Raw genomic sequence first — 21252 nt, 5'->3', positions numbered from 1 at the left:
TGGGTACTCAGACATCTGACATTAGCTGAAGTCTTAAATGCCAAAAACCAACTTCAGCTGGAGCTCTGGAAGAGGTAAAGTAGGAAACTCGGGCAGCTGGAGAGGCAAATATAAGGCTTTTTTTTTTTTGCAGGACACTTTCATCTTGATTTTTTTTTTGTAACCTGACAAGATTTTAATAAGTGATCTTAACCCCTTCACGCCTAAGGGTAAAACAAATCTTAATACCCAAGCACAATTTTGCAGCTTTGAAATGTGTTAGTAAAACCGTACATGCCATCACAATGACTTGTGATATAGACTAATCTAGGTGTATTCTACCTTGTTTTTTTCAGGACAAATTGGGCTTTCTCTCGGTACTTAAATGGTTTTGGTTATCTCCAATCTTTTTTTTTTTTCAAAGAAAAACCAGCCCAAAATAGAAGAAAATATATATATATATATTTTTTAATTTAGCTGTATATTTGTTACTACCATAAACTACCACCAAAAAAACAATCCAATAAATTCTCCTGCTCCTGACGACCGCAGCAATATCACATACATGTATATTATTTGTAGTTTTGTACCCATAGTACAGCCCAGAAATAGATTGCATTTTGCTTTTTTTTATCCTACCTAAAACACATCGACACTGACCCCAAACTTTGACCCTTATTTGACCCAAAAACTAAACCTAGCACTAACCTAGATCAAATCTTGACCGAGGTATTGTTCCTTTATTTTTTACATTGTATCTTTGCTCTCCATTCACAGAGAATGAAACACAGGGGCAAGCTTCACAGTGACTGATCACTGTGGTAGCCAATCAGTGGCTACCACAGTGATCAGATGGCCCAGAATCGTGAGTTCCATGTCCCGATCGTTAATATGGGGCCCGGGGGCTCTTGCTGAGGCCCCTGGTCTCTGTGCTGGGAGCACGCTGAGCGCATATGATACACATATATGAAAAAAAGCGCAGTGCAGTGGGGCCGTATATATGTGTTACATCGGCGGGAAAGGGTTAACTTACTCATTTTCTACTAATACTAAAAACATGAAATGTTAAGTGTAAAATGTTTTTTTGCCCTCATGTAAAATCATGTGAATTCCCAACAACTGGCACACATATGCAACTCCATTTGGCAAAATATTTATTTATAATAAATCTGTTCAAAAGCTGTTGGTCACATCAGTTATTCATTTTACATTGTTGGGCTATTACAATGGTTTTGATAAATGTATATAAATGAATTGCTTTTTTACATTTTACAAAAGAAAACAAAAAAAGAACAAAGAAATTTAAGAAAGAAGAAAAAAAAAAATATGCAACAACAGAAACACGTGAAAACAGGCGGATTCCGTAAGACAAAAGGCAAAGCAGGATGAGTTGTTTGCCCTCAGGCAACTGCTGCCATTATTGTTACCCGTACAAGTCCTCTGCCCCAATAAAGTATGACCCAACAGAAGTTTACTTTAGGTGCAGGCTCTGCTAACGGAATCAGATGTCACGTACAGTAGCAGCTCCAGTCAACTGAACAACAGTACTGCATGTCAACACTGGGAATGGTTTCTGATAAAACGTCAAGCTGCACACAGTACTTTTACACCAGATTAACACATTTCATTACTCCCACTCAGTAGTTCCTGGTGGCTTAGAAGTCAAATCGTACATCACTCGAGAAATTCCTGGGATCTTCTTAATTTCTGTCACCATTTTCAATACAACCTGCAAAAAAAAAAAAACGGATGTGAAAATATTCTAAACAAATAGCATGTTCCCAAATCCACAATTGATTCATATTCTTGGCACATAAGGTCTTACATAAAAAAAATGGATTAGAGTGACTCATACACATCATTCTCCAACATGGCAGAATACTGAAAATAAACATCTACAATCCACAATATAAACTGGTGCTGAAAGTAGAAATGTTTCCAATATTTGGACTCTATTCATACAGGTGGAGCAATGTATACACAATTGCAAAGGGTTGTCTTCACAGGTGTTCATTGCAGACAGCCTGTTCAAATCATTGTCAAGTGGCCAGCTGCATGGACCTGCACAGATTTCCAAGTGCACCCCAGAGGGTACAATCCTGAGCCGTGCATCAGAACTACATGAATGTACAGTAGGGTATGCACTTCCGTGCAGCCAGCCGCCTGTCATTGATTTGAAAAGGCAGCCTGCATGGAACACCTGTGCATCCTACAGTGTCCCCCAGTGTCACGTCCCCCCCTCCCCCCGGCAGCTTGCCCAGGCTCTCCCATCCCACTGGGAAGCCCGAGTGACCAGCAGACACGTCCGCCGGCTGGCCGGAGACCCAAACAAAGCCAAAATCAGCTTTGATTGGATCTAGTAACCCGGTTTTGAATGACAGTATTCAAAACAGCCAAACTTGGTGCTTTGAATGCTTTTAAGTGCAAAGGAGGGATTTCAGGTCTTATAGACCCCAGATCCCTCCATAAAAAGTACTTGTCACAAGAGATGTTTACATTCCTTGTGACAGCAATAAAAGTGCTCAAAAATAAAAAAATTTAAAGAGAGTGTAAAAATGAAGAAAATAGAAGCGAACACATACCCAAGTCGCATCCGCAAATGTAAACAGTGTTCAAACCACATGTGAGGTATTGCCACAATCGTTCGAGCGAGAGCAATAATTCTAGTGCAAGACCTCCTCTGTAACTCTAAATAAGTAACATATAGAAATTCCTAAAGCGTCACCTATGGAAATTAAGTACCGTAGTTCTTCGCCATTCCACAAGTTTGCGCAATTTTAAGGCATGATATGGTATCTATTTACTCAGAGTAACATCATCTTTCACATTATACAAAAAAATTGGGCTAACTTCACGGGTTTTTTTTTTTTTTTAATTCATGAAAGAGTATTTTTTCCAAAAAAACTGAATTTCAAAGACCGCTGCCCAAATACAGCGTGAAATAAAATATTGCAATGATCGCCAATTTATTCTCTAGGGTGTCAACTAAAAAAATATATATGCTTGGGGATTCTAAGTAATTTTCTAACAAAAAATACTGATTTTAACTTTTAAGAAACAAATGCCAGAAAAAGGCTTAGGTATGAAAAAGGGGTTAATATAATCCAGATCAGCAGCTCCTACCTTAGGTGGGGCAAAGGCAGGATTCAGCCTGTGTGTCCTCCCTAGAATTTCCCACCTTGCCATCGATGTCATCCTATCAGCAGGGTAAGGGACGGGAGACCCTGGATAAGACACACAGGCTGAATCTTGCCTCTTCCCTGCTGAAGGTGGGACTGTGTGGGGGAGGCAGAGAGTAAAGGGGGCCTGGTGATTAGAGAGAAAGAAAGGGGGCATGACTGCAAGGGGCACTGTGATGGGGGCTGTGATTGCTAGGGGCACTGTAATGTAAAGGGGATGGCACTCTAAAAGGAGCACTGTAATGATTACATTGCCCCTTTATAACACAGTGTCCCCTAATATTACAGTGCTACTGCAACTCATTCTGACTGGTTTGAAAGACCATTTGCTCATGCACAGAGTCTGTGCAGAGACCCAATGCTGACTAAGCTCATGTTTAGGCTACAGTACAGCCACAATGCAGTACTTAATATCTTCCAGTGGATGGCACAAGAATACACCCAGCAGAAGATGCTTTCACAAACCAGGTAAGGGAGAGATGAGGGAAGAATTTGGCCAAGTATCGCAAAAGGTAAGAATATGTGGGTGGGTAGCTCCAAATAGAAAAAAACTAAGCTTGAGATTTTAAAACAACCTGAAAGAGGTTACAATACTGTTCTAAGCCAAACTTTATGGCCACAAGCCATTAAATGTGACAGAATGAAATTTTGTGTTAACGGCAGTTGTATGTCACCCTACAAAGAAAAAAAATGGCAAAGTTCGGCTAGATGCAGGAAATAAATGAGGTGAGCCCTGCAAGCAGTACTTACTCTACCTTCCCTTCAATGACTGATCTGCAGTGCTTTAATACAGGAAAATAGCTTCTTTAAATCACTTGCCGACCAGCCACCGCAGTTATACTGCAGTAGGGTGAATCTATTGCTCGAGTCGCCGTACCGGTACGGAACTTTGTGCAATAGAAACAGTGGGCGCGTGTACTGCGCTGTGCCGGAAACTATGCCCGGTGCCCACCCGCGATCACTCCATAGAGAGCTAGAATGGGGAACTGCTTTGTTCTAACGGGAGTAGAGAGATCATCTGTTCCTAGTGCTCAGGAACACCGCTCTCTCTGTATTCCCAGTCAGTACACCCCCCCCCCCCCCCCCCCCCAGTCAGAAACACCTCGCTAGGACATACTTAAATCGTCCCCTAGTGTTAACCCATCCCTTGCCAGTCTCATTTATACAGTAATCAGTGCATCTTTATAGCACTGATCGCTGTATAAATGTCACTGGTCCCAAAAAAAGTGTCAAAAATGTCCGATCTCTTCGCCGCAATCTCGCTAAAAATCGCTGATCACCGCCATTACTAATAAAAAATAAAATAATAATAAAAATGCACTAAATCCATCCCCTATTTTGTAGACGCTATAACCAATCAATTCACACTTATTGCGATTTTTTTACCAAAATATGTAGCAGAATACATATTGGCCTAAACCGATGAAGAAATTAGTTCATTTTACATTTTTTGGGGGATATTTATTATAGCAAATAAAATGTTTTGTTTTTTTTTTTCAAAATTGTAGGTCTTTTTGTTTTTAGCGCAAAAATTAAAAAACGCAGAGGTGATCAAATACCACCAAAAGAAAGCTCTATTTGGGGGGGGGGGGGAGGACATCGATTTTGTTTGGGTACAACATTGCATGACCGCGCAATTGTCAATTAAAGCAACGCAGTGCCGTATCGCAAAAGATGGCCTGGTCATTAAGGGGTTAAACCTTCCGTAGCTGAAGTGGTTAAAAGAAGTAATTTGTTAAAAAAAAGAAATAGAAGTGGAATTAAAAAAAAAAAAAAAAAAAAAAAAAAATACCTCTTCCGGGAGTTCATTGCCTGGTGTAGCTGCAATGCCAGTCATAAAATCACTTGTGATAAATGTCCGGATGACAACAGATCTCTGACATGATGGCTGTTTTTGTAAAGGATCACGATCAAAGTGCATTGGTGTCAATATGATTGGCATCTGACTTATTTTGCCAGCATAACCTGAGTAAAAAGAAAAACAATTAGAAAACCCCAATTGCCAGCAAACAGCACAACAAAGATCTACATGTATGTATAAAATAAAAGTGTACATGAAAACACTAATACTTCATAATAAAAAAAAAAAATGTATGTACAAAAGAGAAAAGTAAATTAGAATCTTGCTTTTTTTTATTTTTTATTACAGTGACTACAAAACCATATGGGCTTGCTCAGTAGGGAAGTGAATGTGCAATTATGATGGTACATATACAACACAGAGTTTCATATGCTAAGATCTGTTAAGAGATGGTATCCAATTGGTTAATGTGAATCCCAAGACTTTGATACTATTGTTGTCCTAGGCAATGCTTTAACAACTGAGCCTATATATCTGCACTTCTGTAATTTACCACTGTTACTGCTATAAAAGAGCAAAATGTCACATAGCAGCACAGAATTGCTGCAGACCCCATCAGGGCAGTTGGTTTAAAGGCTCCATATATCTAAGCATCCTACACCATATTATGCATTTCCACATACTGAGAAAGCAATATGCTGCACTATATTAAACCAATGTGCAAAAGCAAAATGCAGAGCACTAATTACCAGGGGATTCTAAATAAATAACATATGAGTCACTGCAATTATACAACATGTTTGCCAAACCCACGCACAGGAATTAAAGTGATAAGCTGACAACACAAGAGAAAGCCAATTACACAATGGCAGTAACTTACCAGACTCTCTTAAAATATTATGTGCCTCAAAGTCAGCTTGCCGTAACGTACTAAGCACGCCAGTCGTTAAAAAGGTAGGGGTAACATCAGTGGGGGCTTCTTTCACGGGTGGACCAAAAACATATACCACTCTAGAATAAATAACAATCAACATTCAATATTCACTTGTCAAAAATTACAAGTAATCAATGTTTGACACATTAATCTTTATGATACAGTAAAACATATATGCGGCATCCAGGAGGTGGGCTTTAAATCTGTTTGTCTTCTGTGAAGAGGATAAACACACTTCCCTTCTAGGGAGGAGGAGATACGCTGTATCTTTTCCACCTTGCCAGAGGGCAGGTCTGCAAAAAATAGATCAACTTCTTCATTGCTTGCCCTAGCTTAATGCGTATAGGCGTCAGTCTTAGTGACAGTGTAGGTGTCAGTGGCATTTCATGTCAATTAGCGTCAGTGTGTTTTAGGTAATAAAAAAAATAAAAAGGCTTTATATTTAGACTCCTTTCATACTGTGCCGCCACCGGTGTCAGCGGTAAAGCGGCGCCATTTTTAGCGCCGCTTTACCGTCGTTTTAGCGGCGCTATTCGGCCGCTAGTGGGGCGGTTTTAACCCCCGCTAGCGGCTAAAAAAGGGGTTAAATCTGCCCGCAAAACGCCGCCGGTATTGCAGCGCTGCCCCATTGATTTCAATGGGGAGGAGCGGTGTGTTCACCGCTCCAAAGAAGCTGCTGGCAGGAGTTTTTCTGATGCCCTGCCAGTTTTCCTTCCATTATAAAAAAAAAATAAATAAAAAATAAACAAATCAGGAAATATCCATGAACAGTTTTCCCACCAAATGAAAGCTCAATAAGTCCTGAAAACAAAAACGAAAATTAAAAAAACGTATAATCCACCTGGATACTAACACATGTTCAAGCTGCAAAGTTGTTTTGACCCTGGTCATGAAGAGGTTAATAACAGGTTTGTAACAGAAAACCTGTCTCAAATAAAATATGTAGCCTGTCATTGCTGACCCTTTGCTGAAAATGCAAGGTTTCTGGTTGTCATTCTGTACATATGCATTCTATGCATTAAGATGAAAAAAAAAACCTGTGTGAAGCAGCCCCCCTCATACTTAACTGAGCCCCATCTCAATCCAGCAATCTTGGCTGTCCAGGACTCTCATTGGCTGAGACAGCAGCAGGGCGCCATTGGCTCCTGCTGCTGTCAAAATCAGTGAGCCTATGAGGAGAGACAGAGGACCGAATGCCGGGCCACAGCTACATGTCTGAATGGACACACAGAGCAGCAGCTCGGCTCAGGTGCCCCCATAGCAAGCTGCTTGCTATGGGGGCAGGAAGGAAGGACCAGGAGCGTCAGTGAGGGACCCCAGAAAAGGAGGATCTGGGCTGCTCTATGCAAAACCATTGCACAGAGCAGGCAAGTATAATGTTTGTTATTTTTAAATGAAAAGAAAACAAGACTTTAGAATCACTTCAAGCTTAGACAAAAGAATCTGGAGCTGCATCAGATTTTGCACTCTCTAGTTTTAGTAAATCAACACCTGTGAGTCACCAACCCAGAACAGGTATGAATATAAGGCATTCTTTGCTTTTCCGGGTCACTGACAAAGTACTGAAGCCAATGTAGCAGGAAAACCCCCAGGTAACTAGCATTTTCAGTCTGCAATGAAGCTCTAATATTTTTCATGGGAAACGTTTAACCCCTATTCACTTAATAATACGCTATAATTACAACCAGCAAGAAAAAAAAAGAAAACATATCAAGCATGCCATATAACCTGCAAACATAATACTGTGTATATATATATATATATATATATATATATATATATATATATATATATATATATATATATATATTATATTATATACCGTATTTTTCGGACTATAAGGCGCACTTAAAAGCCCTAAATTTTCTCACAAATCGACCGTGCGCCTTATAATGCGGTGCGCCTTATATATGACCTGTTGACATCGCTGGAGTTCTTTGGTTAATGCATCCGGAATGATGGCAAGCACCGTATTAGTTTTTTTCACTTGGGTTTTGACAGTATCTGTCAGATGGGCGCGCATGGAGTCACAGATCAATAGGGATGGAGATTTGTGGAAAAAGCCACCCGGTCTCTTACCGTAAACCTCTCTCAGGTTGTTCTACTGCGTGACTGATAGCGATGAGTTTGAAATCCGTATCATAAGCATGTCTCTTAACAGGAGCCATTTTTGGGGCAGCTAGTACAGTATAGAAAATGAACGAATATATGTGCACGCCTCCTGACTACGATGGCCGTAATGCCCAATCCAAGCAGTGCAGCTTCCTAGCTTTGGTAATCCTACGAAGCTGCACTTCTTGGATTGGGCATTACAGCCATCGTAGTCATGAGGTGTGCACATATATTCGTTCATTTTCTATACTGTACTAGCTGCCCCAAAAATGGCTCCTGTTAAGAGACATGCTTATGATGCGGATTTCAAACTGAAGGCTATCAGTCATGCAGTAGAGCATGGAAATAGAGTAGCTGCGAGAGAATTCAACATTAATGAATCAATGGTACGGAAGTGGAGGAAGCAAGAAGATGCCCTGCGCCAGGTAAAGAAGACCAAACTGAGTTTCCGAGGAAACAAAGCAAGATGGCCACAGTTGGAGGACAAAATTGAACAGTGGGTTATTGAACAGAGAACCGCAGGTAGAAGTGTCTCTACTGTCTCTATTCGACTCAAAGCAACAGCGATCGCACGCGACATGGAGATCAACGGCTTTCGAGGAGATCCCTCTTGGTGCTTCCGTTTCATGAAAAGGCGGAATCTCTCTATCCGCACAAGAACCACTATGTCACAGCAACTGCCAAAGGATTACGAAGAAAAGCTGGCCATTTTTCGTACCTACTGCAAGAACAAGATCAATGAACAGAAGATCCGGCCAGAGCACATCACCAACATGGACGAGGTCCCCCTTACCTTTGATATCCCTGTAAACCGTACTGTCGAGAGAACAGGGACCAGTACGGTATCTATACGCACTACAGGAAACGAGAAGTCATCCTTCACTGTAGTTCTCGGTTGCCAGGCTAATGGCCAGAAACTACCACCCATGATCATTTTCAAGAGGAAGACTCTGCCAAAAGAAAGGTTCCCGGTTGGCATCATCATCAAGGCTAACGCGAAGGGCTGGATGGACGAGGAGAAGATGAGTGAGTGGCTGAGAGAGGTTTACGTCAAGAGACCGGGTGGCTTTTTCCACAAATCTCCATCCCTATTGGTCTGTGACTCCATGCGCGCCCATCTGACAGATACTGTCAAAGCCCAAGTGTAGAAAACTAATTCGGCGCTTGCCATCATTCTGGGTGGATTAACCAAAGAACTGCAGCCACTAGATATAGGTGTCAATAGGTCATTTAAAGTTAAATTGCGAGCTGCGTGGGAGCATTGGATGACAGAAGGCGAACACACATTCACCAACACAGGGAGGCAACGCCGGGCGAGTTACGCCACTATCTGCCAGTGGATCGTGGATGCCTGGACGAAGGTATCAGTCACCAGTGTAATCCGAGCTTTCAAGAAGTCCGGAATTATCACTGAACAGCTAAGTACCGGTACCGATGACAGCAACGAGCCTGACTCGGATACTGATGAGAATGATGAGAGGGATACGGGCGTGCTTGATGCCGAAATCCCCCAATTGTTAAACTCAGACACTGAAGATGAAGAATTTGATGGATTTGCGGGAGAAGAATAAAGTGAAAAAGTGAGTGTCTGGTTTTGTACGGTATTCACCGGTAACTGAACAGTGTTAAGAGTTATTGAAGAATAAAGTGAAAAAGTTAGTGTCTGGTTTTGTATTTAACTGAACAGTGTTAAGAGTTATTGTTATAGACCATTTTATGGTTATTGCTAAAGAGTTGAATAAAATTTGACTTACGGTACCGCATCAGAGTTTTGTTTCATTAAATGCGTCTTATAGTCCGGTGCGCCTTATATATGGAAATATCCCCATTAACAGCCGATCATTGCTAGTGCGCCTTATAATCCAGTGCGCCTTATAGTCCGGAAAATACGGTATATACACACACACACATACATATATATATATATATACACACACATATATACACACACACACTTTTTCTTTATCAAATATAACATATTGAACAATAGCCAGGATATATACCTGTTGATATTGTGACACATTCGTGGTATTAGCCTGGCTAAGTACATAAGTGATTCCCAGTTTGGAGCGTCCTTACTTGAAATTCCACATACATAGCTGTATGAGCGACAGTCACCCTAAAAGAAAAAAAAACATAAAAATAGTTAGGTAAGGCTTTAAGAATTTAGCTTGAAAGCAATTTCTTAACGTAAACATGTCACGAAAAATAAGATGCACTGCAGACCTTTTCCTGAAAATACTAGTTGCCTAGCTGCTATGCTCACTTATTGGCAACTGGACAAGTTTGCAGATCAGGAAAGTAGGAGGAGAGGCAGAGTCCCCCATAAATTGAAGTAATAGTGTCACCATCCAGGCATCTAGCATTTTCAGGAGAGGTTAATAGCATCCTCCATGTTTCCACATGACTCGTTTCTTAGTATGATCAACACATTACATAAATACAAGCTAATTCAGCCTGGTGGGTTGAAAATGAACTGTCATACTTAACACCTATCATGAGAGGAAGTAAATAGAGTCTTCAAAATTAGGGCCCTTACACACAGGCACGCCATCTGTCCATTTTTCATACACCCATTGACGAATGAAAAACAGGCGAACGGATGTAGACAGACAATCATCTGTTTACATCCGTGTCCATTCAGGAAGCAGACCTAAACAGATGTAAAACAGACATACAGTCTGTTTTTGCATTGGTAGTCATAACAACTAGTGACTCATCACTACTCTCAGCAGTCATTAGTTGTTAAGGGGCCAGCAACTGCCGGCTTCCTAACAACGAGTCATCACCGTTGTCAGCAAGGCGTTCCCCTCTGACAACAGGGATGGGTCACTGGCTGTTAGGACGCTGGCGGGTACCGGCTCCTAACAACCAATGCAAAAACAGACCGTTTGTCCATTTACATCCGTTTATGTCCGCTTCTGTTTTTCAAACAGAAGAAAAATACTGACTTGTTACGCTTAAAAGAATGAACCTGAGCAGATGCAGATGTAAATGCATGATTATCTGTTTACATCCGTTTGCCCACAAGAATGCATTGCTGTCCGTTTATCATCAATGAACGAATAAATAAAAAACGGACAGATGGAACGCCCCCGTGTGAAAGGACCCTAAAAGCTGTAGATATTCAAGTACTGCTATTATCTCAGTTGAAAAACAAGACCGTGAAAAGATCTGTAAATAATACCCAGCTAATAAAGGTAGACCACAGGCTCCAAAGGTCAAGGTGAATGAGAGAAAAGTGGAGCTGTGTTTTAGGGTAAACACCATTAATGGGCTGCAGCTGTACAATGCAAGAACCTAGCTTTTCAGCTCCTTAGTAATATGACAGTTTTTATACTTTCTGATAAATGTCAAGAGCTGGCCTACCCGCTCCAACATCCAAGTTACTGGCCAGTGAGGCCACCTCTAACAAATGAATGATGGGCAGGATGAGTAATGAGATGGATTAATTAATGGATCATGTAATGAGTGGGGGGCCCAACTCTCTACTTTACCAGGAAGTGTAAAAATGATCATGACACAGCAACCTGGGATTCACAGAACCTGCATAGTTTGGCCTGTCCAGTACCATATCATTCTCAAAAAGAAAATATTTTAAATCAAGTGACTGGTCGTAAAAAATAGGAAATACCAAAACATTTTTATTTTTCATTTTTTTACCTGCACTCCTACAGTTTTAATAGGCAATAAGAAGGCATTCAGTGAATGTAGACTAGTGATTTGCATCAGTTTCTCCTGCTCCTCTTCTGTTGTACATGCTTTGACTCTTTGTAACAGGGTGTGCGGCTGTAAAAAAAAAAATTAAAACAAAGCTTGACATGTTTATAATGTACTATGTGTATTCATTTGTTTGATTTCAGGCTGATGTCCACACTCAACAATAACTAAAAAGGTTTTTCATGCATGCACAATTCTGCTGATCTTCACCGACACTGGACTTTTAAAGCATAACTCCACTTTTGTTGAGAAAAAAAAAAAACATTCCCCTCTGGGTGATCTATGTGCATTGCAAGGATTATAACAACCTTTGTTGCAGATACCTACCTTTTGTTATTCTGAAGAAATCCATGTGTGTTTGTCAGTGCCTCTGTACTGAGTGGGTGTAATGGGAGTGGTTTCATAATTAACTGTGAGGTGTGCAGCTGCAGGGCACTAATGAGGAAATCTGCTGGGCCTGTATCCCTTTAGACGTGCTCCTAATGAAAGCATCTCTCCAAAAATGACATTTTTTGTTGCAGGGGATGCCTGAAATTAGGCAGACTTCTGGGAAAATTGGTGAGCCAATCACACAAGCAGGAAATTATGTTTCTGGGGAGTGGTCAGTACACATTTTGTGTACACAACTCCAGGTAGCCATATTACAAAGCATTCTCAGAAAATGACAGTGGCTGCAGTTTGAAAAGGAAAGGTCAGTTTTATTAACATCAGGTAGCCATATTGCAAAGCATTCTCAGAAAATTGCAGTGGCTGCAGATTGAAAAGGAAAGGTTATTTTTAATAACATTCAATTACCCTTTAAGAAAAAAAAAAGGGGAAGCAGTCAGGCTGATAAAAAAAAAAAAAAAGAGCCATACAAACACCACACACTTTAGCAAAAGGCAGAACCCAGCTGCGCCATCTTCAGACTGTACATAAAATCATGGATTCATATACAATATATTGTTCATTCTGCTTGAAATAAATTAAATTTTTCCTACATACATACAGTATACAGTGAGAGGAAAAAAAAAGTATTTGATCCCCGGCTGATTTGTAAGTTTGCCCACAGACAAAGAAATGATCAGTCTAATTATAATGGTAGGTTTATTTTAAGTGAGAGACAGACCAAATATATCCAGAAAAACGCATTTTAAGAAAGTTATCAATTGATTTGCATTTTAATGAGTGAAATAAGTATTTGGTCCCCTATCAAACAGCAAGATTTCTGGCTCCCAGTTGTCTTCTATACAGGTAACAAGCTGAGATTAGGAGCACTCTTAAAGGGAGTGTACCTAATCTCAGCTTGTTAACTGTATAAATGACACCTGTCCACACAGGCAAACAGATTCCAATCTCTCCACCATGGCCAAGACCAAAGAGCTGTCCAAGGATGTCAGGGACAAGATTGTAGACCTACACAAGGCTGCAAGTCCAAGGGCTACAAGTCCATCACCAAGCAGCTTGGCGAGAGGGTGACAACAGTTGGTTTGATTATTCACAAATGGAAGAAACACAAAAAACTGTCAATCTCCCTCAGTCTGGGGCTCCATGCAAGATCTCATCTCGTGGAGTTTCAATGATTATGAGAACGGTGAGGAATCAGCCCAGAACTACACGGGAGAATCTTGTCAATGATCTCAAGGCAGCTGGGACCATAGTCACCAAGAAAACAATTGGTAACACACTACGCCGTGAAGGACTAAAATCCTGCAGCACCCGCAAGGTCCCTCTGCTCAAGAAAGCACATGTACAGGCCCATCTGAAGTTTGCTAATGAATATCTGAATGATTCAGAAAACTGTAAAAAAGTGTTGTGAGCAGATAAGACCAAAATCGAGCTCTATGGCATCAACTCAACGTGTTTGGAGGAGGAGGAGGAATGCTGCCTATGACCCCAAAAACACCATCCCCACTGTCAAACATGGAGATGGAAACATTATGCTTTGGTGGTATTTTTCTGCTAAGGAGACAGGGCAACTTCACCGCATCAAAAAGGGACGATGGACAGGGCCATGTACCGTCAAATCTTGGGTGAGAATCTCATTCCCTCAGACAGGGCATTAAAAATGGGTCGTGGATGGGTATTGCAGCATGACCAGGACCCAAAACACATGGCCAAGTCAACAAAGGAGTGGCTCAAGAAGCAGCACATTAAGGTCCTGGAGTGGCCTAACTAGTCTCCAGACCTTAATCCCATAGAAAATATGTGGGAGGGAGCTGAAGGTTTGAGTTACCACAAAATCTTAATGACTTTGAAAGGATCTGCAAAGAGGAGTGGGATAAAATTCCTCCTGAGATGTGTGCAAACCAACTACAAGAAACATCTGACCTTTGTGATTGCCACCAAGTAAAAAGTTATTTTTTGCGAAGGGGTCAAATACTTATTTCACACATTAAAATGCAAATAAATTTATAACTTTTTCTGGATATTTTTGTTATTCTGTCTCTCACTGTTAAAACAAACCTACCATTAAAATTATAGACTGATCATTTCTTTGTCAGTGGGCAAACATACAAAATCAGCAGGGAATCAAATGTTTCCCTCACTGTATAAAAACATGCTTATACATTTCCTTTAACCATTTGCCAACCACCCTACAGCAATTTTACTTCTATAGGGCTGCCGCACAGGGAAAATAAATATATATATATATATATATATATATACACATACACACACATACACACACACATATACATTCTATATATATAATATACACACACACACACACACACACACACACACACACACACGATCCTGCACTTCCGGGTAGCGGGCACGAGTGCATGCCACCTGCGGCTTGCTCCTGCTGTAATTCTAGCCGATCAGCTGGTTCTGCAGACTCTATGTCCGCTGGCACCTGCTGATTGTTCGGTACACAGGCAGAATGGCAATCCGCCTATGTAAACTAGGGGTCGACCGATATCGATTTTTTGGCTGCCTTTAAGGCCAAAAGCCGACATCAGGTGCCGATATTCTGTAGATTAAATTTTTTTTATTTTTACACTGTCCTTTTACATTTTATTTTTTCTAATCACTTTTATTGCTGTCACAAGGAATGTAAACCTCCCTTGTGACAGTAATAGGCAGTGATAGGTACTCTTTATGGAGGGATCGGGGGTCTAAAAGACTGCACTTAAAAGTATTCAAAACGTCAAGATCGAAATTTTTTAATACTTTACATTTTTTAAAACTGGTGCCTTTAAAATGAGAGTAATCTGGAAGTGATGTCATGACATCGCTTCCAGGTTACTAGAGCCAAGACCCGAACAAAGCAAAGCACTCGGCTTTGTTTGGGTCACTCGGGCCTCCCGGTGGAAGGGAGACCCGGGCAGAGCATCAGTTATTTACAGAAAGCCAGCCGACCGCTCTAAGGAATGGTAACGGGGTGATGCCTGCAGATATCGCCCCAGTATCACTACTTGAAGCAATATCGGTAAGTTTGTTACCGATTCTTTCAAAAAAGTGAAAATCGTCCACGCCGATAATCGGTTGAGCCATAATGTAAACCAGGCAGATTGCCATTCTGTCAGTAAAAAAGGCATGGATCCTGTGTCTCTGCAAAGCAGGGACACCGATCTATGCTTTCCCCTAGTAAAAGAACCTCCCACACAACACTAAAACACAGGCTAGACACACAGTTATCCCTTTGATCGTCCCCTTCCCAGCCAGTGTCATTAGTACAGTGACAGTGCATATTATTTTAGCACTGACCACTGTATTAGTGTCACTGGTCCCAAAAAAGTGTAAAAAATAAATAAAAAAAAGTTGCTGATGGCCGCTAATTCCATAAATACATCCCATAGTTTGTAGACGCTATAAAACTTTTGTGCAAACCAATATAAGCTGTTTTTTTTTTTAAACAAAAATATGAAGCAGAATACATATTGGTCTAAACTGATGAAGAAATAGAAATTTTTACTTTTTTTTTTATTGGATTTGTGTTTTATAGCAGAAAGTATAAAAGATTTTTTTTACCAAAATGGTCGTTTATAGCGCAAAATGGTTGTTTATAGCGCAAAAAATAAAATGCAGAGGGGATCAAATAGTGTCGAACGACCGCGCAGTTGTCAGCCAAGCCATATCGCAAAAATTACCTGGTCATTTAGGGGAGTAAATCTTCCGGAGTTCAAGTGGTTAAAATAACAAAAGCAGAGATGCAGAGAAGTGATTGCAAAGCTTTAAGGCTGGGTTCACACTAGTGCGAATTGGATGCGGGTTTCTCCGTATCCAATTTGCACAGCAGGAGATTGTGACCGGCTCTCTATTTGCGATTTGCACAGGAGTCCTGTGCGTCTTTTGGTCAGTTTCAGGTCCGAATTCAGCCAAAAATTCGGGCTGAAAACAGACCTGAAACGGTGAACGAGGACGGATCGGACTCCTGCTGTGAACCGCTGAGTGCTCATATGTGAACCCAGCCTAAAGGATAAGTTCACCTTTTGTAACAGGTACACCCATATTTAGAATGTAACAAATGCACCAGCCAACCGCCCCCTGCTTGCTGTCTCACCTGACCCCCCCTCGCTTTCACAATCTTGACAAAAACTCAGCCGTGCTCAGTCCGGCTGCACCATTAATTCAGTGTGTTCTGTGAAAGGGAAAACTACAAGTACTGACATCCTTTGTGGCTGTCGGCTTGTAGCTCTCAATAAACTACCACAGTGCTGTTGATCACTCTAGGTAGTTCACTGAGATTCCTGTTAGAGTGTAACTGCCTCCCCATACCTGAGGTATGGGCAGACTGATACACAGAGTCTGGAGGACTGTGGCATTATAGATCTTCTGATCGTGGGTGCAATGCTTTACAGGTCCCTAACCTGCAAAAAAAAATTTGCATATTTTTTTTGTAGAAGTGAACTTATCCTTTACATTTTTTTTCAAAAATAATATACATGTCATACTTACCTGCTCTGTGCAATGGTTTTGTACAGAGCCCCAATCCATCTGTTCTGAGGTCCCCCGTCGGCTCTCCTGGCTCCTTGCCCCCATAGGAAACCACTTACTATGGGGCACTCATGTGTGCTCGATCCCATGCCATGCCGTTTGCGTCTATTCAGACACACTGCAGAGCTCATCCCTGCCCCCACTCTCTGCTCACGGGTTTTGACGGACAGCACCATGGCTGTCTCTGCTCTCAGCCAAGCCTGCGAGACATGGAAGAGGGGAAAAGCAATGCTGCAGATGTGCATAGCACTGGCTTAGGATCAGGCACAGGTGAGTGGGGGGGGGGAGCTACAATTAAAAGATTTTTTTACCTTTTGGATTAAAGGAGAAGTCCAGCCTGAGCTTTTTAGGCTGGGCTTCTCCTATGGGTCACAGGAATGCAATTCGCCATAGGCGGTGTTGGGTTCTCAGTGCAGAGACGCGGGGGGACAGCTACAGCATCGGTCTGATGCTCCATCCACCGAGGTAAGTATGATTAGCAAAAAAAACCACATCAATGGACCAAATTCAAGCTGTGATATAGGCTTCAGAAAAACAAAATCCAATGTTACACTGACTGCTACAAAAGCAAGTGCCACCCTTTCAATAACACAGAAGGAACAGCTAAAACTTACTCTGACTGAGAAGAAAGAGGAGAAGCCTCCATTCTTTCAGAAAAAATGAAAAATAAAAGTATTTTGCATATTATTATTTGAGCGTTGGCACTGGTGTGAACAGTATGGTTGCTGCGGCGTCCAACTCTCCTCCTCTGGGGGCCGTGACGCGCATCACGGGCTTCCGCCCCACCCTTGATGCCGGGAGGGGGCAGGCGCGCCAGCGTCATTCCTCCCATGCAGTGCGTGTGACGCCTATGGCGGCATCACGTACCTGCTGGTTGATTCCACACTCGTGAGCAACGGGGAGCTATCTAGGTGCCGTTTGGCCGGAGCCTTCCTACCAGCAGCGCCTTCCCTCCCCCAATTCATGCCACGCAGCATGACTGTGGTGGGCGGAGCCTTGACGGCGCCTATATGGGCGTCTTTTCGGGCGGTCTTGACACTCGAGGCTTCGTGGACACTGTACCTCACACCCAATCTTCCTCTCTGCAACGGGCTTCCTGTCTACATAGGTACATCTGCACATCTACACCCTCCACTACTGGTCACTTGGTTTTCACTCTCACTATTGTTCCCAGTGGGTTGCTTGCCATTGGGCCGTCCACTGCGGCTCCCGTTTGGAGGCTTTTCTGGATGCCTTGGCGCCCCACGTCGCACCATTATCTTGCGGACCTCGATCAGTAAGTATGCACTTATGTGCTGCTGGGGGTATCATCCCACCCCTATCTAGGGTATAATGACCACTGATTATCTTTACATTAATTTTATCTTAGACTACCACGCGCATGCTCCTGACGAGTGGCGTATCAGCCAAGAAACGCGTAGAGCTACATGATGCCATGCTTCCATCTATTTCACACCTGGTTCAAGTTTCTATACAATTATCACCTTTACAGGTTCAGTGAGGCCATAGATTCTGCAGGTTTTACCTTATTTATTATAATTTTATCTAATCATGTTTTTATGGAACTTTGGAATTTTTCTTGAAATTACCATGCTCTTAATTGAGATTGTGTTACCATTTTATTGTCTATCTACTACCATGCCTACCTTTCTTACCTTTGACATCAGTGGTTATGATTCAAGACACTTTTGTTATCTTATTAGTGCTGTTACCATGTATCAACACTCTATGTACATTTATATTGTAATATGAATAAAATTCCTTCTGTTCCATTTAATCATTATTCTCTGGCTTTCATGTGCTTCAATTAAAGTCTCACCTTCCTTGTCCCCTTTTCGCTTGATAAGCTGGCCATACATGAATAGAAATTTGGCTTGTTCAACAGGGACCAGTCGAACATCGATCCATGTATGGGCACTGTGGTTGAACAGATGTGAATCTACTGATCGACTTCTGAACGAGCACCCTGACGGATTTTAGCTGCTCGATCAGCACTGCATGCTCTAGACTGCAGCACGATCAGTGTGTTCCAATGGCAGCGAAGTCTCCCTGCTGTCTGAATACAATAGCTCAGCAGGGAGGATTCCCCCATCCACCTTGAATGTGTGGATGGGGTAGTAGGTCACAGTTTTTTTTTTCGTTCAACCCACTGGTTGAAGGAAAAATGACAAATGTATGGGCAAGCTTTAGGGTGTGCTGCCTTTTTAAAATTATCTTAATTCCCACATGTTTTCTTACTCACTCCAATAAGAGAAACCTTGTATGAGTGAGCCCTAGAGACTAAATTGTTTACAATACATAAAAAATAATAATCAGCTCAGTACTATTAGGAATGATTATGTATGTACCTTTTTAACACTTGCTGAATAATCTGTAACTATTTTCAATATATTGTTTGTCTCAGGGAAATCTTTGCAGATATAAGGCTCCTCGGCACATATTACACGAATTGCTAATCCCGGACCTATCAGAGAAAAAAACAAAAAGAAAAAATAAGTTTTAAAATGGGAAATTAAAAGAATGTACTCTATTAACCTCCCTGACGGTATTCCCCAGTATGGCTCCGGGTTAAATTTCAGCAGCATTAGCGGTAACCCCGAGCCACACTCAGGATTGCATTGCAGGATCCTGGTGCGGTATACTTACCTTGTCCCCAGGATCCTGCGATGTCCCCCCGCGGTGTCCATGGGCTCTGTCCTCCGCCCAAAGCCTCTCTGTGCCGGGCTCCGTTCCCTGCGAGCATCACAATGCACGGGGGCGGAGCCTGGCGGCAAATTAAAATAAAATGTAAAAATGATAACAGTACTGTAATCTTACAGATTACAGTACTGTATGAAATCATTTCACTTCCCTTTTGTCCCCAGTGCTTTGTTCAATACCCTGCATGCAGTTTTATATTATATATACTGTTCTTTCTGCCTGGAAACTTGAGATTGTCCATGGCAACCAAAAAAGTGTCCCTTTACGTCAAAAGTGGCTTTAGACCAGCTAGAAAACAGCAATAGTAAATTAGAACACTTGCAGAATCGAGCGATAGTGAATCATGGGGAAATTTATTTTATTATTATTATATAATTTTTTTTTATTATATTATAATTTATGATTTTGTGTTTCAAACCTCATCATACCCGGGATATCTACTAGACTCTTGGTGGACAGATTTAAGTGTGTTATTAAGAATTACAGGCCTACAATATAAAACGCCAAATTTCCATGCAAAATAATTGTACTGCTTTCAGCACCTAAAATCTGAAATAATCATACTGCCAGGGAGGTTAAAGATGTAAATTTAGAATAAAAGAACAGTTTTTATTGATCCAATACAAATATGCAATTTTTGGATATGCCCTTCTTGAAATACAAAACAGGAGTGAGAGAAAAATTTAAAAAATCCAGTATAGCATGTCTAACATTTCCCTTGCCACGCGGGTTACAAATTGTACCACCACCACCCATCCAAACATCCCTTGTAAGAACTCTATTTAACCACTTAAGGACCAGCTCCTCTGGGCGAATCACCGTCATGGTACGTTGTCCTCTTTAAGAGCTCTAGGGGGCGCGCGCCCGTGACACCGGAGCCGTTGTGCGTGATCGGTGGTTGCGATGCCCGCCCGCGACCGCTCCTGACAGAGACAGAATGGAGATCTGTTAATGTAAACAGACAGATCTCCGTTCTTTCAGGGGAGGAGAGACAGATCTGCTGCTCCTAAAGATTAGGAACAGCGATCGGTCTCCTCCGCCAGGCAGTCCCATCCCCTCATAGTTGAAACATACATGAGGGAACACATTTAACCCCTTGATCGCCCCCTAGTATTAACCTCTTCCCTGCCAGTGACATTTCTACAGTAATCAGTGGCTATTTTTTAGCTCTGATCGCTGTATAAATGTCATTGGCCCCCAAAAAAAAAAGTGTCAAAAATGTCCGATCTGTCCGCCACAAACCCGCTAAAAATCGCTGATCGCCGCCATTACTAGTAAAAAAAATAAAAATGACATATCTATCCCCTATTTTGTAGACGCTATAACTTTTGTGCAAACCAATTAATATACGCTTATTGCGATAATATATATCAGCCTAATCTGATGAAGAAATTTGTTTTGTTTTTTTAAATTTGGCATATTTATTATAGCAAAAAAAAAATTTTTTTTTTTTGTTTGAAATTGTCGCTCTTTTTTGTTTATAGCGTAAAAAAAAAAAAAAAAAAAAAAAAAAAGGGAGGAGGTGATCAAATACCGCAGAGGTGATCAAATACCACCACTTGGTGTCAATTTTGTTTGGGTACAGCCTCGCACAACCGCGCAATTGTCAGTTAAAGCGACACAGTGCCATAATGCAAAAAATGGCCTGGGCATTAAGGCGGCAAATCCTTCTGGTCCTTAAGTGGTTAAAGGAGAAGTAGGGTCAAAGCTTTTTTGCCCCTACTTCTCCAATAGGATCACAGGAGTGCAGTCTTTTTGCACTCCTGTGACCCGATTTTAGCCAGTCCAGGCTGGGGAGTAATCCCAGCTTACAGTCGCTGGGAAACTGAGCCAGCTGCTCCCACTCCTGGAGGGGCAGAGCAGAGAACTGAAAGTCATGGCTCAGAGTGAAGGGGAGAACG

The 21252-nt window shown here is 41.6% G+C and overlaps 1 protein-coding gene across 1 annotated transcript in view; it reads right to left on the bottom strand.

Annotated features, from left to right (window-relative positions):
* Positions 1 to 1116: 1116 nt before the first annotated feature.
* The window catches only part of GMPS (guanine monophosphate synthase), a 68760-nt gene continuing 48624 nt past the window's right edge, over positions 1117 to 21252 (bottom strand). The window contains exons 11-16 of the mRNA XM_073626072.1: positions 19000 to 19115; positions 11669 to 11794; positions 10009 to 10124; positions 5840 to 5970; positions 4951 to 5123; positions 1117 to 1708 (exon numbers count right to left, since the gene is read on the bottom strand). Of these exons, the coding sequence (XP_073482173.1) occupies positions 1607 to 1708; positions 4951 to 5123; positions 5840 to 5970; positions 10009 to 10124; positions 11669 to 11794; positions 19000 to 19115 (764 nt within the window). The 3' untranslated portion in view covers positions 1117 to 1606. The remainder of the gene's footprint in view (positions 1709 to 4950; positions 5124 to 5839; positions 5971 to 10008; positions 10125 to 11668; positions 11795 to 18999; positions 19116 to 21252) is intronic.

Source organism: Aquarana catesbeiana, linkage group LG04, assembly GCF_042186555.1.
Source record: "Aquarana catesbeiana isolate 2022-GZ linkage group LG04, ASM4218655v1, whole genome shotgun sequence".
In the NCBI taxonomy this organism is placed as follows: Eukaryota; Metazoa; Chordata; class Amphibia; order Anura; family Ranidae; genus Aquarana; species Aquarana catesbeiana.
The sequence above is the reverse complement of the archived record's forward strand: the minus strand, read 5'-3'. Positions and strand labels throughout refer to the sequence as shown.